At 37.4% G+C, this 25,941-nt stretch overlaps 1 protein-coding gene across 1 annotated transcript in view; it reads left to right on the forward strand.

Annotated features, from left to right (window-relative positions):
• LOC123311009 (cryptochrome-1) overlaps positions 1–25,941 on the forward strand; it is a 355,836-nt gene that overhangs the window by 291,188 nt on the left and 38,707 nt on the right. The window contains exon 6 of the mRNA XM_044894755.1: positions 4,780–4,931. Coding sequence (XP_044750690.1) covers positions 4,780–4,931 — 152 coding nt within the window. The remainder of the gene's footprint in view (positions 1–4,779; positions 4,932–25,941) is intronic.

Below are 25,941 nucleotides of genomic sequence, written 5' to 3' on the forward strand. Positions count from 1 at the left end.
TTTGAAACAACATCGTCAAGGCAGCAACTTATGTGGTGTACTGACACACCGCGTTTCACTAAAATGATATCTGACCATTTTTTCAAGTTTTCTGTTCTATGAACTAGTGACAATTTTCAATCATTACAAAATACTTGTAGAGTGTGTTGTTATTTCATATACCTACATCAAAGCGCGTCGCCGCTAGGTGTTCCACTACCTGACCTTGAGAGTGGGTGCTGACTTATGTACACCCTCAATACTAATCATATTAAATTATGCGCCAGTACAAAACTTTTGCCGAATTTCGTTGCCAGCTTTCGGACTAATGGAGGCTGTTCAGAGAAGTTTTTTCGAGTAAGATCATGCTGTTTTGTTGAATAAATTCGGTGCAGTTAAGCTAGATGTCAGGAAGGGCGTTGTTTGTTTGAGGTTCCTTCATGGACCCTTGAATGGCACATCTACTCGCTAGAGTAGGATTTCATGTAGGACGCCCAAGTTCTAGACCCGTACGCTTGTTCAACCTTACTACGCCCAGAACAAATATATTGTTTCAGTCATCTGTGTACAATATGATTTGTTCTAAATTCAATCAGATCTCGCAACTCTGTGATATACACTTTGACAGACAGTCCTTATTAATTAATATATTACAAGGACACTACATATATACAAGAGTTTACATAATTTGTATAACTTTTTAATTTTTGTGGTAATGTCACTTCTAATCCCACAGCACTCAGAATACAAAAGGTCATGGCAAAAGGAGTAATCAACCCCACAATATCGCTCAATAAGACAGACGGATAATTCACCGAAGGAGAACAGGAACGATCTTTCAGTTTTCCCAAAACAACCTTCACAGGTAGTAAACCCATAACTAGAATCGATACAGCAATATAGACCAAGAATCCTCGTAAGGAAGATTGGGATATTTAAAAGACGATGTTTGGAGTGGGCAATGAACACCTTCAATCTATATACATCACCAGAAGTTTAAAGAAAAATGCTAGAAGAGATTCGTCTTCATCTTCTGAAGATAACCAGAAGCTGCTTAGAATGAGTCATATACACAGAAAATGGAGAAGGACAAAAGTTCCCTTCACACCAAAATGGGGACCCACAATCTTCAAGAACAATTAATTCAACATCGTTTCTATTGAAGACGATGAAGAAAGTAGTAGATAACAACATAAGAACATAGAATCTGGAGAATACACCAATTCACAAATGTCAGATGGCCTACAGGACGACCGATCAACAAAAACTGCTCTGTATGACCGTATGACTCTATAGCTAGTTTCCTGGTCCCTCGGGAACTAAAGGAAATGAAGAGGCAAATACACTTGCCTCTAGCAACAAGGGAAGTTGACGTTTTTTCATCCAGTGGAATTAAAATTTTTTAATTCACAAGTGAAATGAGATGACGTAAGCATAAGCGGATAAAGCGATACCTTTTATGTCAATTTATAAATCTGATAATTCTCTGGAAAGTGTTATCGTTTGATTTCTAATCGAAGTGGAATAAAATTCACGTGAGTTATGATTTTCTTTCATTGTTTCAGTCATCTGTGTACAATATGATTTGTTCTAAATTCAATCAGATCTCGCATCTCTGTGATATACACTTTGACAGACAGTCCTTATTAATTAATATATTACAAGGACACTACATATATACAAGAGTTTAAATAATTTGTAGAACTTTTTAATTTTTGTGGTAATGTCACTTCTAATCCCACAGCACTCAGAATACAAAAGGTCATGGCAAAAGGAGTAAGCAACCCCACAATATCGCTCAATGAGCCAGACGGATAATTCACCGAAGGAGAACAGGAACGATCTTTCAGTTTTCCCAAAACAACCTTCACAGGTAGTAAACCCATAACTAGAATCGATACAGCAATAAAGACCAAGAATCCTCGGAAGGAAGATTAGGATATTTAAAAGACGATGTTCGGAGTGGGCAATGAACACCTTCAATCTATTATAGATCACCAAAAGTGTAAAGAAAAATCCTAGAAGAGATTCGTCTTCATCTTCTGAAGATAACCAGAAGCTGCTTAGAATGAGTCATATACACAGAAAATGGAGAAGGACAAAAGTTGCCTCCACACCAAAATGGGGACCCACAATCTTCAAGAACAATTAATTCATTATCGTTTCTATTGAAGACGATGAAGAAAGTAGTAGATAACAACATAAGAACATAGAATCTGGAGATTACACCAATTCACAAATGCCAGATGGCCTACAGGACGACCGAACAACAAAAACTGCTCTGTAGGACCGTATGACTCTATAGCTAGGTTCCTGGTCCCTCGGGAACTAAAGGAAATGAAGAGGCAAATACACTTGCCTCTAGCAACAAGGGAAGTTGACGTTTATTCATCCAGTGGAATAAAAAAAATTTAATTCACAAGTGAAATGAGATGACATAAGCATAAGCGGATAATGCGATACCTTTCATGTCAATTTATAAATCCGATAATTCTCTGGAAAGTGTTATCGTTTGATTTCTAATTGAAATGGAATAAAATTCACGTGAGTTATAATTTTTTTTCATTCGAAAAAATAATAATGACAATATCAGTCAAAAGAACACCATAAGGGCACTTCAATCGGACCTGCCATTGCTCTAGAGACAGAATCCAATTCTTCACCTAACAGACTTTCGGGATGACCTTGGAGCCTAGGAAGCAAAATCATTTCAGTTGTGCAAATACAACTTGGTTTACTTGTATACACAGTTGCCAGATTTAGGACGCAACATTATGCGTCGTGTGAAAGATGTATATTGACTGTATATCAGTTTTCATCATTTGAAGCGCCCCCGAAGCGGAATTTGAGTGAACTAAAAATATACTTTAGGTTTCATGAGAAGCACTTTACTGCGTCTGGAGATATGTTTTTCAACATAGAATAACTCTTTTATCAAGAGATGAATGAAATCTATAGTTGTTCCAAAGGTAGCTCTCGACGTCCTTCACGATTTGCGACCACCCCTGTCGTTGAATCCCTCGAAATACCAGAGAAAACTTTGAAAAACAATGCTGCGTCCAGTATACGGACGCAGTATTATTCAGGACGCAATAGTGTATGGCCCAAAGACAATGTATGGACGCAACATAGTATGCTGGATAAATATATATATATATATATATATATATATATATATATATATATATATATATATATATATATATATATATATATATATATATATATATATATATATATATATATATATATATATATATATATATATATATATAACAAGCAAAATGCTTAAAGAAACTCCTCATCATGATAAAACTGAAGAAAAACAGGAAGATCATAATGAAGAAGTTTCGGAATCACTTCCAATTACTACCCGCTATGGTAGAAAAGTCAAACCTATTCATAGACTAGGAATGTAGCGGATTGAGTTTTCCTGAACAGAGTTCGATAAACTCAAGGTGAGAGGATGTTGCAGTTGCAGATTGTTATATTTTGCATTTTCATTGTTACGTGAAAATGACTGTTAATTTTGAAATATGATTGAAGTTGAATGTCATAAGAATTTGTCAAGTGGAAAGATATAAAAATTGTATTAAACTTTCTTTGTCCTGTTGCTCCTTATTAATCAGTTCTTCATTGAGATATTCAGTCACCGGCTAGGTGATTTTCGAATTTTTAACCATATTCTATCCAGTCGATGGGTTTTTTGTTGGTAAAATCCGAAAATTTACTTCAGTAGTATGTTCCGATTCAATATATTCGTAATTCAAATCTTCGGTGTTGAATAATTCCTCACTGATAAAATCTGGATTACGGGATCTGTTCGGAAAATCGCGTGGAGTTGAATAATTTTGACGGAATTTGGAAGCAGTATTAATGGTGGAGATATTCATTGGAGTCGGTTAGTTTTGGGCCGGTCTTTTGAATACTTGGGAATGGGTGGAAATCTGGGAGGAACATGATTTGGGTTTCGTTGTAAATTTATTGGTCTACTTGGAAATCTTTGTGCATTTTGTGTACTGGAAAAATGAATAGATCTTGCAGGAGTGACGAAAAATGGGGAGATGGAAATTTTGAATTCATGTTAAAAGATGTTTTATAGTTAGATCTATTGTGATTTAGTCGTTTGGGCATAGAAAATTTATTACATTTTTGAAGGTGTTTGATATTGTCCCCCTCAAGTATGAATTGAAGCGCCTGTGCTAATGAATCTGGCCTCATAGCTCTTATAATAGGACCTATAGGATCTCTTAATCTCGCCAGGAAGGTCTTTGAAGCTTGGTTTTTGAAAAATAATTTTTTACTTTCTTGATCTTCGGCACTGCACAGGTCAATTCAATTGCAAATGATGTCCAATAAATGTGAAATTCTTTCATAAAATTATTGAGGGGATTCGTTGAAATTTTGCCTAGAATTAACTAATTCTTGGTTCAAGCTATTTTTATCTCTTTGATCACTGAAATTTTAAATAAGAGCGTTTTTGAGTTCAATCCAGTAAGTATTTTGTAGCCCCATAAATAACTACTATTTCTTCGGCACGACCATGCAATTTATTAAGAATTCCATTCAATAAAAGCAAATTTTGAAAATTATTGGTGTTATTCACATAAAAATAGTGACCTAATAAGCCTTTTCCTATAGTTGATTGTGTTATGCTCTAGTCTTATTGTTAATAAAAATAAAGAAGCCTCGAACCAGATTATGTTTTAATGAACTTGTACCCTTAACATTAGAGTACTCTACTTATTAATATTTTGTAGAGTAGCTCAATGCAATGATTAATATCAAATATATTTACAGGTGTTCGAGGAATTATTATTAGATGCAGATTGGTCAGTTAATGCTGGTACCTGGATGTGGCTGTCTTGTTCAAGTTTCTTTCAACAATTTTCACACTGTTACTGTCCAGTGAAATTCGGAAGGAAAGCTGATCCAAATGGGGATTACATAAGGTTTGTTGATTGGATTAGGTGTTTATTTTTTTCGTTTTTTTCCAACTAGCATTCTCGAATGATTCTGATCTGATCAAATGAATATAAACTGCGTTGGATATTATACTAGCATTTAATACGTTGAAGAGGGAGATCAATGATTTTTCATGACCTTCAAGAAATTTTTAGAATGTTACGGCTTGTAGAAGGGGCACGGAATTATTTTATTTTCAATCGGATTCATAAGACGATATGCAGAAGCCGAGATTTCGGCTTTATCTTCAAATTCAACTCAGTCGTTACTTCTTTTAGATTATGAACACAACAAAATACTCGAGAAGTTGTGCAATTTCACACTATCGATTGAAAAAGGATGAAGTATAAGGACAGGACCTTATTGCTGAAGGGCATTCCGACGAATGATGGACAGTCAATTACATATAGTATAGTATCTCGAAATAATTTCATTAAAAAATCATTATGTTCTCGAAGAATCCACAACAATGATATGATATGAAAAATACATAGCATGTTCCATTTTTGAGTCATTGATCCATTTTTAATTCTTGTCCAATTATACCAAAACTGTGCTAAAGCTCAGTTTTTTACGACAAATGATTTTTTCAAAATTAATGTTCGTTATACATCCAAATTTGAAGAAAAAACGAATTCGCAACAATTATGGACAGGAAGTTATCAAAATAAATGCCATACGTTTCATTATGAAATTATGGAATGACAATGGTCGCATTCAGCGGACGGAGCGCAAAACGCTTCTGCTACCCATCGGTAGCGGTAGCGGTCGGGAACATGTTGAACGTTCGCTGGCAAGCCGAGATAGGATAAGGCAGTCCAACATCAGCTGATTAGTTGAAAAGTCTGTAGGAAAGACGTAAACAAACGGATTTTTTAAGTTTCGTTAACCTTGTGCTGGTTAAGTCAGTTTTTTTTTGTGAAAAACATAACCTAGAATTCTGACGAATTACTTTGTTGCTCTAGTATATTTCCTATAACTTATTTAACATCCTTCTTTATTACCTTCCATCAATTTTCATTTAATTTTCCTCAACAAACTCAAGCTCGTGCATCTTCCACACTAAATAACAACTACCTACTCAGTTCAAGTCCAGCTTTCGCTCCTTTCCGCTACCGCTACCTAGCACAAATCAAATCCGCTCCCAAAAGTGGCGTCCGCTCCAGAACGTGTTGAGAATGTAGCGCATATGTCACCGAACGTTTACGCTAGCGTTTGGTAACAGTTGCGCAACTGTTTCGTCCGCTGAATGCGACCAATGGATCGTAGGATTTATTGAGCCATTCCATCATTTTGACTTAGGTATTTTCTTCGAACATAATCCAAGACCAAACCGATTTCAGGAACCCAAATCGAAGACCAATTCCTAGAATTATATGGTCAGTCGAAAAATTCACTATAAATCACAAGCGAATCCATATTAATCAAGAGAACTCACTATAAGTTTCGGAATAGGGGGAGGTAGTAGTTTTCAGGGGTAAAAAATTACTTCTACTATTTTTGGCTAAAATTATAAAAGTAATTGTAGTTTATTCATCCTTTCAGATATCAAAAAGATACATACGATATGTATAATGTGTATATACTCATATATTATAATGCGATACGATGCCGTGAACACACGCGTGTAGTTGTGCTCCTCGAGTTTTTTTTTTTTGGTGTAGCTGGGGGAAAATCTGCAAGTCAGACGAACCACCCTCTCCTGAAGGGAAACAAGTGCGGGGTTTCTCACTCTCCTGAGCTCGAGACCCAATAAAAACCCTCAACTGCTTCTTGAATTTTGGTTCCGGGCATTTGCCTATAAACCGTTCATCTCTTAGTCGGTTTTCTTCTCGCACACTATCATGCTGGGATTTATGTGTTTATCCTCTGTAGGGTAACACTTTATTGGATTTTTCAATAAGTTTATGTTGTTTTTTTAATCTCTTCTTAATTGATCTCTTCGTCTCCTTCGGTAAATTCGCATTCTCCTTTTGTCTTCCTCTGGGTCGTAGTCCACTAGTCTCCTGAGTTCTTGATTCGGATGGTTTTTCGCTGTTTCGAATAAGTTCTCTGCTTTTCTGTTCATGAATTCCGTTATGGTTTCCCATTTTAGGTCTCTATAAATCTGTCTATTCCCGACAAACCAAGGTGCATCTATTGCACATCGTAGCAGCTTGTTTTCATTGGCCTGAATTCTTTTGATATGGCTCTTTGCCGCGAAACCCCAGGCAAATGATCCAAAAGTCAGTTGAGGCCTAGCAACGGCTTTGATTATCTTCAATTTTGTCTCTTTCGACATGTGGCTTTTTTTCCCATCAGAGGGTAGAGTCTATTCATCGCTGCTTTCGTTTTGTCGATTGCTTGTTTGATATGACTTTTCCAAGTAAGTCCTTTGTCAAGCGTTATTCCTAAATATTTGGCTTCATTTTTCCAGTCGATTTCTTCTCCGTCAATTTCTAGATTCGTTGTGGGTCGCAGTCTTCTCCTCTGTAGTAATATTGCTTGGCTCTTTTGTCCATTGAGCTTGATTTTCCATTTTATGCACCAGTCATTTGTTTCGTCAATCGTTTCTTGTAGAACTCGTTCTATTACTTCTGGGTTGCGGTGTCGAGTTGCTATGCCTGTGTCGTCAGCATATAACGTTAGCATGGTTCTTGGATTCTTCGAAATATCGTGAATGTATATGTTGTACAGAAGTGGCCCAAGTACTGACCCTTGGGGTACTCCAGCCTCTATATCTCTTGTTGTGGAGCATTCTCCTTCCACTTTCACGTAAAGTCTTCTATTTTTGAGATAATTCCGGATCAACTTGCATATTTTGATCGAATATCCAGCACATCTCATCTTGTATATTAATCCTTCATGCTATACTCTGTCGAATGCTCTGGCGACGTTTAGTAAAACAAGACCTGTAGCTTGTTTATTTTAGAATCCCTCTGTAATGTATTCTGTGAGCTTTAATAATTGTTGCTCTGTTAAATGCTCTCTTCTGAATCCGAACTGTTCTGGTGATATTAGTTTCAGATTTTCATTCAGCCTTGTGGCTATAATTCTTTCCACTACTTTTCCTTATGCGGACAGTAGACTTATCGGTCTCTAGTTTTGTGGGAACTTCTTCTCTTTGAATGGTTTATTGAACACTATGACTTCCGCTGTTTTCCATTTTTCTGGGTAGTGTTCTGTCCTCATAATTCCATTTGCGATATTTGTTAGAGCGGCTATACGTTTTCTAGGTAATTTCTTTAACATAACATTCGTTATTTTATCGCTTCTTCAAACTTGTGATTATTTCCCTGATTTCATTTGGCGATGTTGGTTTGTCTATCTCAGCAGCCGCTGGTAATTCATCCATTTCTTCATCATTTTCTTCAACCAGTTCTTCCAGATCTTCGTTATCGTCGTCTATCCTGTAATTGATTCTCGATTATCGTTCGATCGAGTCCGCCAATGCATCTGCCTTATCAGTATTGGTTTGCGCAATCCCCCTTTTTCCGTGTAGGGGTGGAATTTTAGTCTTTTCTCCCCGTAGCCTTATTTGCATTCTCCATGCAGAAGGATCAATTGTATTCAGTTCTTGAACTCTTTTGTTCCATCTGCTTGTTCTTAGATCTTTCAGGGCATTTTTCAGAACTTGGCTATGGCGGTTGAGGTTCCCTCTATTCAGATCATTTTTATTCATCCGATATATTCTTTTGAATCTCTGTGCGATTTTCTCTTATAAGATCTTTTACTTCTTTAGGTGTATCGCCATGCGAATAACATGGTGATGGTCTCTTCACTTTCCTCTTGCTTTTTTCGTAAGCTTTCAATATAATCTCTTCCAGTTTATCAACCGCACATTCCAGATCGTCTGGAGTGCTTATTGTTGGAATTTCTATTAATTCCGATTGTATTAAATGGCTGTATTTAGCCCAATTGGTATATTCTCTTATTTCCATCGGTTTTTCTCTTGGTTCTTCTCCAATTGTCAATTCCACGGGATTGTGGTTTGAGGTTCCATCCTCCAAAGTTTCAATCGAGAATTCTTGAGTTATATTTTTCAATATCGCGATATCTCTCTTGGTATTCCTATACCAAAAGCAAGATATATCGGTAACTCTGGTCCAATCACTATGGCATTTTGTTTTTCGTCGAAATCCCTGAGTTTTTTGCCATTTTTATTCTCTGCTCTGCTGTTCCATAATGGGGATTTACATTTGAAATCTCCGATGCAGATTTATCGGGTTTGTCCCTTCCAACATATTTTTTATCTCCTCTTCCAATAAATTGTTTGGTGGTTGTTTCTGTTTCTCATTGTGTTTCGTCGGATCTACTTTTGAAGTAGTGTTTCAGATCTGTTCTCACCAATATTGCTACTCCTCCTCCGGTGTTTGTAATTGTCACATCTATACGTTTCATGATTCATGAAATTCAGTCGTCTTTTCCGATTTATTCTTGTTTCCTGTAGGGCTATAATATCAGGTTGTCTCCCTGATATTATTTCTTCTATCTCGGCTTCCCGAGTGTTGATCCCGTTTATGTTCCACGAGATTATCTTGAGGGATTTCTTCCTAATGTCCGTAAGGTCCATTAATTCAGTTTACTAAATAATGCTTGAAGTTTTTCTCCATTTCCCTATCAATTTTCAACATTATCTTGTTGAAAATTTTTTCCGTGAAGATATCTAAATCATCGGCTGATTCAGATATCTTTTTCTTCTCCTGTTGACTGTTCACGGCCTGTTTCATTGGAAGCTTCTTCTGTTCTTCTTTTTTCTGAACGGGTTTTGAAGTCTCCCTCTTCTTTTCCTGCTCTGTATATTGGGTCTTCGCTACTTCCTGAATTTTTTGTTCAGAAGTTGTTGTTTTTGTTACCTTCTTTTTCTGTTCAGCTGATTTTCGGGAATTCTTCTTTCTGGTCACCAACTTGAACTCGCTACATCCTTTGTAGCTAGCTGGATGGCCCTCTTCTCCACATAAGACGCATGTGGCATTTCTCTCTTCACCTTTTCTAGTGAGTGTGCAGTCATTGCGGCTATGGCTTCCTGAGCACTTCACGCATCTCCACTTCGAGGAGCATTTGCTTTGTGCATCTCCGTACCTTTGGCACCTAAAGCACTGGCTTGGGCTTTCAGTGCAATTACCGAACTATCTGAATTTTGCGATGTTTTTCTAAAAAAATAATTATTTATTGCATCAGGATCATCAAAACTCAGATCTGACCGTGATTTATTCGATATTCCCAATGATTTGAGATCTTTCCATTGCTCGCTAACTGAAGTATTCATGGTGATATAATGAAAATATAATCGCTTTTCACTAGCTCGATTTACTGCCTCAGTTCTGTTTTTTTTTATGTCTTGCTTTAGGGTAATGTCAGACACGGCGGTTTTGACCGAGACAATTTCCGCTAGCGTTCGTCTGGTCGATGTCACACGCGTCGATTTAATCGCGTCGGTTTATATCCAAAATACAAGGCGGTGTGAGGTCGTGAATAGAACGATGAAACCACCGCGTCTGACATGTTCCATATACATACCAGTCTGATGACTGTACGAAAGGCTCATAAAAACCGAGGCGGATAGTGGTCCGACCCTTCGAGTCGATTTTAAAATCGCCTGGCGATTCATACCGCTACGTCTGACATGGTCTATTTGAAACCCATTGACGACTCTCCGATACGGTTCTACTCTCAAGAAACGTCTCGGACAAAACCGCCGCGTCTGACATTACCCTTAGCCCTGTCTCTCTCCTTTATTATTTCCTTATTCTGTCTGTCATCCACGGTGCATTCTTTTTCGAGATTCTTATAGATCTAGTAGGAAAATGTTTATCAAATAAATCCGAAAAAGTTTCCTAGAAAAATTTCACCTTTTCATCAACATCATCCATGTGAAATATTCCCGAAAAATCCGAACCAGTGATGTCCTGAAAAAGTAATTGTTCAATACTTAACATATGTTATGTTATGTTAAATACCGTTTTCATTGCCGATAATCACATCGATGAGAGATTCTGAAGTTGGGGTAATGTGAGTTGGCTCCCGAATTAGCTGATGCATACCAATAGAGGAAAGTATAGAGTTGAAATATTTTACTGAAGGTAAATTGCTATCTAAAAAATTAAGCGTGAGGCCTAAGTGCACAATGCAGTGTAGCGTTTGGCAGGGCGGAGCGTCCAGCGAAAGCGTCAAACACGTGTTCAAGAATGGAAGTACAGCATTTAACAGTAACAGCGATGGATGTAGCGTTCTTGTTTGCGTTCAGCGTGGAATCCAAGTTCGAGTTAGGGTAAGGCCTGAGTTTAGTGGCGTTCAACGCTCATAATACTGCGTTTTAGTTTAGAGCGGGCATTTTGCGGCCTGACTCAATACAGCATTTTGCGGAGAGTGCAGCACAGGAAGGATGGTTCATTTTTTTTTATAGCAGGGGGAATCTGCGACCGTGAAAAACACGGGGCTCCATCTCTCGCCCAGAGAAACCCATTTCTAGGGTACACTGTGGGGTTACTCACTCTTCCGAGTTTGCGACTCACTAAACCTAACCTGCTTTTTTGGTTCCGGGCATTTGCCTATAAACCATTTATCCCTTGATCGGTTAATTTCTTCTTGCACATTGTCGTGCTAGGGTTTTCATGTTCGTCCATTTCGGATATCTCTTCTTAGTATAGTTTTAATAAGCTTTCCCCTTCATAAATTCGGTGATGGTTTCCCACTTCAACTCTAGATATATCTGTTTGTTCCTGACAAACCAAGGCGCATCTATGGCACATCGTACTAGCTTGTTTTCTGTTTTCTGAATTCTTTGTATATGGCTCTTTGCCGCGAATTCCCAAGCACCTGATCCATAAGTCAGTTGCGGTCTAGCAACGGCTTTGATTATTTTCAATTTTGTCTCATTTAACATATGGCTCTTTCTACCTATCAGCGGGTAGAGCATATTCATCGCTGCCTTGGTTTTGTCAGCGGCTTGTTTGATATGGCTTTTCCAAGTTAGACCTTTGTCTAGGGTGATACCTAAATATTTCGCTTCGTTTTTCCATTCGATTTCTTCTCCATCTACCTCTAGATTTGTTGTAGTTCTCAGTCTCCTCTTTTGCAGTAATATCGCTTGGCTCTTTTGTCCGTTGAGCTTTATTTTCCATTTAATACACCAGTCAATTATTTCATCCATAGCTTCTTGTAATTTTCCTTCTATGATTTCTGGCTTGCGATGTCGCATTACGATTCCCGTGTCGTCGGCATATGCTGTCAGCATAGTCCTTGGAGATTTTGGTATATCGTGAATATATATGTTATACAGTAACGGCCCAAGTACTGACCCTTGAGGCACCCCTGCTTCCATATATCTGGTTGTGGAGTTTTCTCCTTCCACTTTCACGTAGAATCTTCTGTTCCTCAAATAATTCCTAATCAACTTGCACAGTTTGATTGAATATCCAGCATATCTCATTTTGTAAATCAATCCTTCATGCCATACTCTGTCGAATGCTCTGGCGACATCTAGTAGTACAAAACCAGTTGCTTGTTTATTTTGGAATCCTTCTGTTATGTATTCTGTGAGTCTCAGTAATTGCTGTTCTGTTGAGTGATGTCTTCTGAATCCGAATCGCTCTGCTGGAATGAGATTCATATTTTCAGTTTCTTCTGTAATGCCGCCCACAGACTTCGTTCTTTTCCATCCGTTCGAATCGCCGTGATTCGAACCGTCATTCCAAAAACGCCAAAAACCGATGTCTGTGGTGAAAAACCGTCGTTCCGAATCGTCGGTTTTTCACCACACACATCGGTTTTTGGCGTTTTTGGAACGACGGTTCAAATCGCGGCGATTCGAACGGATGGAAAAGAACGAAGTCTGTGGGCGGCATAAGCCTCCTAGCGATTACACTTTCTACTAATTTTCCTAGGGCGTACAAAAATCATATCGGCCTGTAGTTTTGGGGGAATTTTTTATCTTTGCCTGGTTTGTTGAACACTATGACTTCTGCAGTTTTCCACTTTTTCGGATAGTGTTCAGTCCTCAATATACCGTTTGCAATATTTGTGAGAGCAGCTATACCTTTTCTAGGTAATTTCTTCAACAAAGCATTCGTTATTTTATCACTTCCGGGAGCTTTTCTATTTTTCAAGCTTCTGAATATCTCCTTTATTTCGAATGGGGATGTTGGTTTTTCTATTTTGTCGTCTACTGGTGGTTCGTCCATTTCTTCTTCGTTGTTCTCAACTAGTTCTTCCAGATCATCATTATCTTCATCAGGTCTGTAATTTATTCTCGATTTTCTTTCGATCGAGTCCGCCAGTGCTTCTGCTTTATCGATATTCGTATATGCCATTCCTCTTTCTCCGTGGAGAGGTGGTATTTTAGTCTTTTCTCTTCTCAGACATTTTTGCATTTTCCATGCAGAATGATCGATAGTATTTAGTTCTTGAACTCTTTTGTTCCACCTTTTTTCCTCATGTCCTTCAGGGCATTTTTTAGAACTTGGCTGTGTCGGTTTAGATTTCTCTTATTTATATCTGTTTTGTTGAGCCTGTATGTTTTTCTTAGTCTCCGATTTTCCCTGATGAGATCTTTGATTTCTCTGGGTGTATCACCGTGTGGATGTATCGGTGCTGGTCTCGTTATTTTCTGTGTGCTCGTTTCTAGTTTATCAACTGCACTTTCAAGGTCTTCCGATGTCGATTGAAATTTATTCTGGGAGGATTCTGCATCTCTTCATAAACTTTTTAGGGTTTTCACTCCCAATCTCTGAAACAAAATCAATTAAAAATGAAATCAACGATTTGCTCCTGCGTAAATTCTTGCACTAATTTGTCAGGAGCACATTAACTAGAAAAAATTGTTGCCTGACAATGTTGTATTTACAACATACCCTGTATTTGTGGTAAAACTTATACAGGTGAAACGTCCAGACCTCTAGAAATAAGAAAACGCGAACATAAAATTAATATTAAAAATAGAGAAATTAATCGATCACAAATCGCAGATCACATTTGTTCTAATACGGGAGACCACATGATGGATTGGGACAACACTAAAATTTTAATGACGGAACCAGACCATTTTAAACGAAAAATTAAAGAGTCTACGTGTATTCTATTAGATCAAGATAATAATTTGGCAAATTGTTCGGTAGGAATAGATCATATTTGGATCAATTTACTAAAGAAGGAACTGTCATCCGGTAATTTCAAAATTAAATGAATCAACGTTTCTATGCAGTCTCTGTTTCTGTGTGTTGACAATTAATGTCAAACAAAAGCCACAATTCAGAAGATTTTCAAAAATAGATTTTTCGTCTGATGAAGGAGTCTGATATAGACTCCGAAACGTTACAACTTAGAATTATAATTTCAACGTTATTTATTTTGAGTTCATTGTCAGGCAACAATTTTTTCTAGTTAATTTGCTCCTGACAAATTAGTGCAAGAATTTACGCAGGAACACATCGTTGATTTCATTTTTAATTGATTTTGTTTCAGAGATTGGGAGTGAAAACCCTAAAAAGTTTATGAATAGTCTTCCAATGTGTTGATTGTGGGTATTTATGTTACCTCCGATTGTATCAGATCGCTATATTTAGGCTAATTGGAGTATTCTCTTGTTTGCATTAGTTTTCTTGGCCTTTCTCCTATTGTTAATTCGATGGGGTTGTGGTTAGAGGTTCCGTCCCACAAGGTCTCTATCGAGAATTCTCTAGTGATATTTTTCATAATTGCGATATAAATCATATATGGTAATCCATTTCCGAATGCTAGGTAGGTTGGTTCTTCAGGTCCAATAACGATAGCTTCCTGTGTTTCAGCGAGATCTTTCAGTTTTCTGCCATTTCTGTTTTCCATCCTGCTGTTCCATTCTGGAGCTTTGCAATTAAAATCTCCGATGCAGATTTTCGGGTTTGTTTCATCTAGTAAGTTGTTGATCTCTTCTTCCAATAAGTTATTTGGGGGTCTTTTATATGCCGATGTGATTTCGACTCTGTCGATTTATTTCAGCAACAATCGTCACTGTTTCTATTTGTGACTCTTCAGATCTTCCTTTAAAATAGTGTTTCAGATCTCGTCTAACCAGTAAGGCAACACCTCCTCCAGTGTTTGCGATTCTGTCACATCTATATATCTCATAATTCATGATGTTCAATCGCGTATTTGGTTGTATTCTTGTTTATTGTAAGGCTATAATATCAGGTTTTCTCTCTGATAATATTTCTTCTATCTCGGATTTTCGAGTTCTGACCCCGTTTATGTTCCAGGAGACTATTTTAAGGGAATTTTTCCTAGTTGTATGTTTCATGATTTCAGTTTACTGAACATTCCTTGGAGTTTTTTCTCCATCTCTCTTTCAATTTTCAACATGATTGTGTTGAAAATTTTTTCAGTGAAAGTGTCTAAATCGTCGGCGGATTCAGAGACTTTTCTGTTTTCTTTTGTTTTGTTGATCGTGGGTTTAGCTTGGGGCATTTTCGGTTGCTCCTTCTTCTGTACTGGTTTAGGTACTTCTTTTTTCTTGTCGTCTACTCTAGAGAGGGTGGGCTTCTTTTTCTCCTGGACTTTTTGCGGAATCGTGCTCTGCTGAGCCGATTTCTGGCCTGTTTTCCTCTTCCTTGTCACTAATTTGAATTCGCTACATCCTTTGTAGCTTGCTGGATGGCCTTCTTCACCGTACAGAACGCATATGGCATTTCTCTCCTTACCTTTTCTGGTAAGTTCGCAATCTTTTGTGCAATGATTGCCCAAACATTTGACGCATCTGTATGGAAAAGAACACTTGTTTTGGGCATGTCCGTACCTCTGGCATCTGAGGCATTGGCTTGGATTTTCTGCCTTTCTTTTTGATTCCGCTACAATGCAGAGATTGTAGAGGCGTCTTATTTCGAAAATCTCCTTTCTCTGAGTTTTAACCAGGTATAAGGGTATAAACTTTTTGGTTTTATTGGATGTCATTCTGGACACCTCGGCGTCATGGATTCCTTGAACCTTTGGATAATTTTTGATTATATCTACGTCAGCATCTATTGGGAGATGCTTTATGACTGCGTAGATCTTTTTCTCTTCCTCCATCTGGTAGGTGAAGTACTCCCTACCAATCTGGTCAAAATATTCCGTAATGTTCCTGTAATCGTCCACAGTCGAGGCTACGATCCTGATTCCGTCTTTTACGACGGTTGCTCTGTTGTAGCTGAATTTCTTCATGTAGAGAGCTTTTGAGATCTCTACCCAATCGGCTGTACTCATCGTCGTGATGGGTGGAAATTTATCTTTTTTATGCAACTCCGTAGCTTTTTTTGCGGTCTCTTCGTCTGAAGATGAACTTTCTTTACAGAACTTCGATCAGTTTCTCCCTCGGAACCTCGGGCAGATTCTGTATCTCCAAATTATTCGACCTACCATTCTGATCCATCATGTTGAGCCTGTGACTGAGACTGGTAACCTCCTGCTTCAAGATAGTATTTTCTTTTTCAAGTTTGTTCACCTTAGCACTAACCGCACTGAACTTGTTCAATTTCTCCTCAAAATCAGTAATCTTGTTACAACAGAAATCGACGGCGTGCCGCAGATCCTCAATCACCGATGTCAACCTGACCATAGAAACAGAAAGACCATCCTGTACACGTTGCCCGTCGTCCGCCTCTTCAGCGGTTATCGGAGGAACGGTGTTCGTCTTATGTGGCGAGGAATTCCGACAAGAAACGCAAGTCCACCCGGTCCCAGGTAGGTTCCTGATAACAGACTCCTGCGTCTTGTTGATATCACTACATGTACCATTTGCGTGATAATGATCAAGGCATCTCCCACAGTTAACAAATGGAGATCTTTTAATCGCCTGCATACAGTGTTTACAAACAGTCATCGTGACGGAAGAACGAAAATAATGGATGAAAGTTAGATGTAATTCACCTTTTTGAAATGCTACCTAACGGAATTCGACACTCAGACAGAAAAATCTTCAAAATTCACCAAGCTAGGGTAACTTTAATAACAGCGATACGCAGTGTATGCTTATACATGAACGATCACCATACAGTTAAGGGTTTTTAGTGGGTCTCAAGCTCAGGAGAGTGAGAATCCCCACACTTGTTCCCCCTCAGGAGAGGATGGTTCGTCTGACTTGCAGATTTTCCCCCTGCTACAAAAAGAAAAGTTGTAGAATGAGGTCTTGCAACTAAATTCTTTGAAAATGTTCTACAATCTATAGGATAATCTAGGGAAAAACGCAAGCTTGAAATATTTTGACTTTGCAGTCATCCTAGGATGTGAGCCAATGTGCATGTTATTCGTTGTGTAGGCTTTTGTATTGACGCTCCCGTCATTGTTGACAAGGCAAAATTGATCTTGTTTTTGCCTGTAGTTATTTATTGCCTTTTTGTTATAGTAAGGGGTGTAGTTGTTGCTCAGAAGTATGTTGGTTATTTTTATAATGTTCTCCTCTTCGATTTTTTTATGGCTTAGTGATACAGCTCTTTGAATTTTATTGCTATCTACATTTTTCTTTTGTTTAAAGCTGTGATTGAAAAGAAAGTTACGACATCTGCCAGATTTAGATGGTTTTGCATACCAATCTGGGATAAGTTTATTGTCTTCCCTTATCACCATAATATCGAGAAAAAGGAGGCTGTTATCTCGTACTACTAATTTCGTAAGCACTGAGTGGGAGAGGTAAGAGGGAAAATCAGCTGATTTGGAGGTTCGGGAATTCTCTGTTTCTTCGAAATCCGCCGCACGTCCGTGTCCGCGAAAAATGCGAAACGAAAGACGAATAACCGGAGCATAGGCGCGTACTACTCTCGACTCGGAAAACAGATAGGAAATACGAGAAAAAAGGTTCAGAAATTCGAGATTTTTCAACACGAATGTAAACGCATCCAGCTTCACCCGGGGCCTGTTGCCGTTTCTTATCACTCGAGTCGAGTGACCTATCTATGTACCTAACTTCAGTCATCAGCTGATCCAGATTTGTACTTTTATATTTCAGTTAGATCTAAAACTGCAATAATATCAACTTCGACTCATTCTTATTTTCACCGTCCAACAATTTTTCCCCATGCCAGTTATGTACAGTAAGTTCAAAATGAGGATCTTTCAAAATTACTACATTGAGAGGTTATGTTCATTTTCGTAAACAATTGAATTGACTTACTTTATGAAGGAAGATTTAGAAACATCTTGAGTAAGTAAAGGGTTTATGCACTCTCAGGTGGAAGTTTTCAGGTGTCTAAGAAAAAGCTGTTCAAGGAAAATCTATCTAAGGAAAATTATTCATTGTAATGAAATATTCTGTATCCTGAAATCTAAAATGCATTGATGTTGAAAATCACAGCTCATGGAATATTTAAACTGTAATGTTCTAACATTCCAACATTCCGAATTGATTCATGATTAAGACAATGGTCCTGATGGAACCATATTTGTTTTCATACATACAACGTATGATCCTCCTCGAATTAATATTATTCCCTCAAGTAATCATCAATCGTATTTTTGCTCCCGGCCGATCTCTTATATCAATGCTGCAGTCGGTATTTATTTCCCCTTATTCATAATAGTATGGCGAAGCTAAGCTCAAGCAAGGAAAAGACTCATTTCATACCAAGGATTATGGATCATGTTTTATAATCCATGATTTCGTTATTGATTTTCATACTACGATGACGCTCATATTTTTCCTGTTTTTTAAGTTCAGAATTACCGTCCAAGAAAATTGGTGTATAGAGGGATGTATAAGAATGTATAATTTTTTTGTTCATACTACAGCTTCGAGGATCAAAATGAACTATTCAGTAGACTGAACAGATGAAGTAGACTGAATAGATGAAGTATTCAGTAGAATTACGATGAAGCGCCTATTCCTCATTTTTCAAGTTCAGAATAGCCGGCCAAAAAAATTGGTGGTTAGAGGAATGTATCAGAATGTACTCAAAAAAAATTTTCTTCATTCTGACAGTCCTAGAATAGAACGCCACCCGCAACGATCAAGTGAACCGATTTTTTTCTATTCAGAATGTTTTAAGGATTCCCTGTCCAGAAGGAGGACTAAAATATCCCAAACATAATTTTTTGTTCATAGTACAGCTCCGAGGATCAAAATGAACTATTCAGTCTTCGATAAAGCGCATATCCCTCCTTCTTCAAGTTCAAAATGGCCGGCCCAGAAAATTGGTGCTTAAAGGAATGTATCACCATATACTCAGAAAAACCACCTTCAACGATGAAAATGAATGGTTATTCTCTTTACGATGGAGCGCATCTCTTTTTTTTCCAAAATTTAAAATGACCATCCAAGAAAATTGATGGAATGGGTGCATGGGGAAATAAATTTCTTGGCCATTTTACATTTTCAAGACAAAAACGAGGAACATACTATCGATCGTAGGATGTCAGAAAGAAATATTATTTCTTTTGAGTAAATCTGATACATTTATCATCAATTTTATTGGCCACCTGTTTTACACATTCGAAAAAATATGAGAAACATGCTCTCCATCGTCTACAGAATAGTGATGCTTCATTATAATCGTTGGAGCTGGGACACTGGGGCTTTCCGTATGAGAAAAAAACTTATATTAGGATAGTTATTCATTCCTCTATTTACTCTATCCATCAATTTTTCTGACCGTCTATTTTGAACTGTTATTTCTTCCGGAGTAGAAATCCGTAAAATATTCTGAATAGAAAAAAAAACGTATGAAGTTGTAGATTATAACCCCTAATTCATAATCCTTGGTAAGAAGTCACTCCATCTCTCCTTGCATATAACTTATTATTCGCTTCGGCATTCTATTCTAAATAAGAGAAAAAATTAACAGACTGCAGCATTGATATAAGACATACGGTATTGACCGTGGTGGAATAGTCATTCTTGAAACTGGATGGACGGGGGTAAACACTACAGTGTATAAATCGGGTTGATTTGATTGATTGATCTTATTTTCGCTTATGACGTTTTTTTATTGAGGTGGTGGTAAAAGATGGATCCATCGAAAAAAATAGATCGCTGGGCTTACTAGTTATTTTCTATCTCTATAGTGAATTATAGTTTTTCATGGAATGAGTTGAAAAGATTATGTGTTGACTCAATGCGGTCTTCAGGTACGAGTAGAAATCAAAATATATTTTGATGATAGGGATGTCAATATTCAGCTCACCTGAAACATTCGAATACCTCCAACATAGCTAATTCAGCAAAATTACGACTGGCACGGCATCCCATTGCTGTTCCATCCAACTGTCTGTAATAAATATTGTTGAATATAAAGTGGTTACTGTCGAATACAATACCAACCAATTTGATGAAACTGCTTTTATCTAATTCAGTGAAGCAACTTATATATCGCCATCTTTTGGAGGTGGGTTGAAATATCTAGACAAGTCGTTTTTTGTTTTTGATATTGAATCTAGTGAAATTCTTAATGTGGTAAAACATTTGAAAAAGTCATCTTCATCAGGCTTAGATCAGATTCCTAGTATTGTAATAAAAAGGCTATTCACTTTATTGTTGAGCCAATCAAGCATATCGTCGTTAAAACCCGAAAAATGTGTAACTCCCAATTTAATCAAAAAAGAGATTTTGATGCCATCCCTTAGCGGTTTTCAACATCTACATGCTCAGAAATTTGTGTAGTTCCATCGAACAGTTAAATATTTTTCCCGCGCAAAATAGAATAATGTGTATCTCCGTGCTTGAAATTGTTTAAAAGAAATACGTGTACCTCCCTTACACTAGCACGGCGTCAGTGCATATATGCACATCACATCAGTGGATAACATAAGAAGTAGTGGAAAAATAGTGCTGGTTTGCTGTGAAAACAAAGGTAAATATTAAGGGAGTACGGGTAATAATAAAAAGTTTTTTGTCTCTCCTGTCAAATCAGCTAAAATGGAGTTACACATTTTTCGGGTTTTAACGACGATATTATGAATTGTGCATTTATTACTGGTATTTTTACATCTGTATTAAAGCTTTCAATGATAAAACTGCTATATAAATCTGGCTGTGTTGACGATCTTAACAATTACCGACCTATTAATATTTTGAGAACCTTTGCTGAAATCTTTGAAAAAATTCTTTCTGATCGCCTAATTAATTTTTTCAAGAAACATGATATTCTTCACTCAGCTCAACACGGTTTCATAAATGAAAAGAGTACAAGTACAACAATTTTTGAGCTGACTCGAACTGTTATTGTAACAATTAAAAAGGGAGAAGTTCCAGTTTGCCTTTTTCTAGACATTTCCAAAGCTTTTGATCCTGTAGACCATAGTATATTATTAAGTAAACTTGCAGCATATGGTATAAGGAATAATCAATTGAAACTCATAGAGTGCATCCTACAAGAGCGAAGGCAAAAAGTATACTATTACTATCAATGATAAAAGCTTTATTTCTGAAGAGGAAGATATCCTTAATGGGGTAGTTCAAGGTAGCATTTTATGTCCTTATTGTTTATATTTACACTGCGCAAAAAAATTTACGCACATTATGGAAATCTCAAATTTATTCTACAACTGAAGGTGTTCTCAATGATAATTATTTTTATCAGAATTATGAATGCATATGTTATCCACTTTCAACGGTTTTCTTCAATACAGATGTTTTTTCACAGCAAGAATAAAAAAAGATGATATTATCAGATTTTGAATGTATTGGCTCCATTCTAAAATCAGTTGTTCTCGATCAATAGTTTTTCTTTCGTTTGATTTTCTACACCCGATCGCTATGCAACGCGAAACACGCAATTTGACCCAAGAGGAATGCGCCCAAGCGGTAGTTTTGCGAGAAGAAGGGTGGACATACACAAGAATTGCAGAAAGGTTTGGAGTTTCCCATACAAGTCTGTCCAGAATGTTGCAGCGATTAAGGGAGACAGGTATGAATGTCCGAAGACCAGGACAGGGTAGACCACGGGTAACAAGATTCAAGAACGTTACTTGAGAGTTTCTTCGTTGAGACAACGGTTTTCAACCGCTCGCCTCCTTCAAATTCAGCTTGAGCAAACTCATGAGGTGCAAATTAGAACTCAGACAATAAGAAATCGCCTCAGAGAAAATGATTTAAGGCCTCGTGTCGCGGCAAGAGGCCCAGCTCTTACCCCAGCCCATCGAAGGGCGCGTTTGGATTTTGCGAGAGAGCATATCCATTGGGAAGAGGCTGATTTGGAAAGAGTTCTCTTCACAGATGAGTCTAGATTCTGCCTCTACCATTGTGATCGACGTTCCCTTGTATACAGACGTCCATATGAAAGATATGCAATTTCCTGAATACTACTGGTTTCGGGGGAGGATCGACTATGGTATGGGTGGAATATCTTTGACTGCTCGCACAGACCTAGTGGTCGTTGATAATGGAGCTATGAATGCTGATAAGTATATAAGGAACATTCTTGAAGAGCATGTAGTGCCATTTGCCCCATACATTGGGGGCATCCAACTCGGAGAAATCTGGGAAGGATTAGATCAGAACATTTTAAGGTCACTTATTTTGAGTATGAACCGTCGTTGCCGAGCTGTAATTAACGCAAGGGGAGGAAATACCAAGTATTAAATCACTTATCAGCATTTCAGTATTTTGAAAATTGTTCATTTCTCTTCTTTCACATAAGATTCGGTGAAATCCTGAATTTTTCTTCCATTTAATGTGTCTTGTTTCGTTCAAAACCTTCCCGAGAGAACATAAGAAATAAGTTATAAAGTCAATGTAGAGTTAACTTTCATTAAAATTGAGATTTTCAGAATGTGCGTTAATTTTTTTGCGCAGTGTATATGAATGACTTACCGTGCAATATTGACCAATTGTTGAATCATGTATGTTGATGACACGAATATTATCAAGATCTAAGATATTACGTAATACATTTCAGTTGAAAGGAGAATTAAATAATGCCTTTTTAAGTGTTGAAAACTGATACACATCAAACAGTCTTAAATAGAATGCCGAAAGAACAGAATGTATAATTTTCACTCTTCACGATCAAAACTCCAATTGCCAAATGAAATCAAGTAAACATTTCAGAATCCACCAAGTTCCTTGGTGTTCATGGAGATTCTTAGTTGGAATGGGATTTACATATACATCACTTAAATAGAAGACTGAATTCAACTATTGTCGTAAACAGACTTTTCTCGAAGGACCTTGGTTCAAAACCTTTCTAATATTTCAAATGAAAATAATTCTGTCAACGAAATGCTCTTTAATTTCGTGGACTCACCCAGTTTATGGTGTCGTAATCCTTGAGAGCGTTCTCACCATGCACTGCAGAATCAGTTTTTGTTCGTCCACTTTCGAAACTCTCACAACCAGTGATAACTGAAGGATGTTTTTTTTTTGTAATTTTAAATCGCAAAAGCCGTTAATAGCTGTCTGTTCTCGCACTCGATCTTGAAAACTACTGACTGTTCTCCTGGCCTTGCGTATCGCACCTGCTTCGGTCCACAAAAAAAATTGAGCATTTCGCATGTGAAATAAACCCGAAATTTAAATTAAGGAAAACAAAATAAAATTAGGTTGTTTACAACATTTTCCACCCACCAAAAACGTGGCATCTATGTGAAGCGTGTGAAGCTGAGCAAACTATACATTTTTGCTGATCGCCAGAAGAAGTTAGATAAGCTGAAGTCGTTGAAGACCTCTGGAAGAGAGAGCCTTTATTTTTATCCGTAGTGGTAACCTGAGGTGTTGTACCTTTGTGTTTCGAAAGTATTGATGATGCTGATGGCATCATACATTGTACAGATTCTGAAGCCTTGCAATGATTAGTTAGAAAAGTGTTGAGATTTTTATATGTAGGCATATCTGTCGTGCTATGCTCAAGCTCAAAATCGGTTCTAGTTTTGGCATCCAATTTTTGTAACAAAATATTAAACATTACGAAATCCCATGAATCCGTGTCAAATTTTAAAACATTGAGTGCAGCAAGGTTTTCTGAAAATATATCTAGTAAATGCCTTAACTCCTTAGAAGAAGGTTTCTGTAAAGGTTGAGCCATGTAAATTTCATTAATATAGGTTGTGGCTAGAAAACGTCTGTTCTGATATCTACTAGTGAGTGCATCATACGCTACTTGATAATTGTCCTCGACCATAGAAATAGCTTTTAGTAAATTGAAAGGTTCGTTTCTCAAGGATGTCAACAAATAATGAAATTTTTCAATCTTGCTCAAACTCGAATTATTATGAATGATGCTGTTAAACAAATCGAAATACGAAGGCCACATTTTTAGGTTACCTTCAAAAACCGGCAAAGTAATTTTGGGCAATTTTCCTCTTGAGCCATTGCCCGAAATAGGGTTATTGGGGTGACTATTGGACTGAGAGGTAGCATTATTAGAGTCTTTAAGAGATAACTCCAATTTCCTACTTCTAATTCCATACACATATTTATCCGCCAAAACTCTGATCTCATCTTCCTCATCAAATTGTGCATCGTGGGCAATTAAAGAAATTATTTGATTGTGAAAATCTTGGAATTCCTCATATATAGCCTCCACAAAATCTGTCCTAGCAGTAAAATTTTGTTCATAGAATTGATCATGCGAACAACTCACACCATACTCATAAATTTCCTTCAATCTATTCAAAGGTGTTCTTCGTTTCAGCATTAACTTCTTAATTTCCGACATTATTCGAAATAGTTAGAATTCAACCAAAATAAATGACTAATCGACGAAAATACTCCGCCTGCAGCGTCCTGGGGTGGATTGAGTAGCTTCAAGGGCACTGCAGCCGGTCTCAAGCCCGGGGAAAGGAGGACAGTTGGTGGGCAAGGTTAGCAACCTACCCACTGTAAAAGAGATTCGATGCTCAAAGTACTACTAATCGAGCCTCGGAAACCGGACGGATTTTATGGGATAACGACACTGCTAGACAAAGGAAAAAACGACTATGGAAATCGCGAAAATTACGAATTGGAAGTTGGAACATAACATCATGGAACGGCAGGGAACAGGAGGTTATGATGGAGGTGAACAAACATAATATCGAGATATGTGCACTATCTGAGCTGAAGAAGAAAGGAAAAGGCAACATAAGATACCAACACCATATACTATTCTACAGCGGAAGAGAGCAACACCAGAGAGCCCAAGCCGGAGTGGGGATCCTAATACACGATAAATTTGAAGACCATATCGATGAAGTGCAATACATAAATAGTAATATCATGTACATTGCCCTCAAAGACGAAACAACGAGAACGTACTTCATAAGCATATATGCACCGGATGTAAACAGACCTAATGAAGAGAAAACTGCCTTTTTCGAAGAACTACAGCAGGTAATAGATGAAATACCTAAAAAATCGAAGATCTTTATAATGGGAGACTTCAACTCTAGGATTGGTAATACAGTTCTGCCGGGTGTTATGCAAAGATTTAATGAAGATGTTATCAACAACAATGGAGAAATGCTTATAACACTATGCGCGCAGAACGAATTACGAATAAATAATACATTCTTTAAACACAAAATCCAACAAAAATATACCTTCGGTAATAAAAGAGACCAAAATTCAATGATCGACTATATTATCACTAATAGAACAGTACATCCAAGTCAATTACTCGACGTGCGAACACTTACGTCAGCAAATGTTGGCACAGACCACGGCTTAGTGCTGTGCAAATACCGCTTCAAAGCCATTCCCATAAAGAAGAAACAGCCACTGTATATTGAGAAATTCAACGTTGACATTTTTCAAGAGAATCATTCAATATGTCTCAGCAGAATCTGCAAAATGAAAGAATTTGTGGAAAAGGTGACAAAATCAGTTTTTCACAGAAATGCTCCATTTTCGATAAACATTCAAATATCTTTTTTCGTGAAGAAGGTTATCACCTGTATTTTACCTTTTCGGAATCCTCACAAAATAGGCAACTTTTTAACGTAATATGCAGAAAAGGTCTAGTGTCTTTTTTTTATATCACGTCAGATAGAATTCAGCACAAAAAAACACTTCCTTCAGAACATGAATTTTAATTTTTTTTTTCAGAATCCCTGTATAATATTTTGTGGTATTTTTCATTGCATGAAGTGAAGTAATCATTCAAC

This window comes from Coccinella septempunctata, chromosome 4 (genome assembly GCF_907165205.1).
Source record: "Coccinella septempunctata chromosome 4, icCocSept1.1, whole genome shotgun sequence".
Classification (NCBI taxonomy): Eukaryota; Metazoa; Arthropoda; class Insecta; order Coleoptera; family Coccinellidae; genus Coccinella; species Coccinella septempunctata.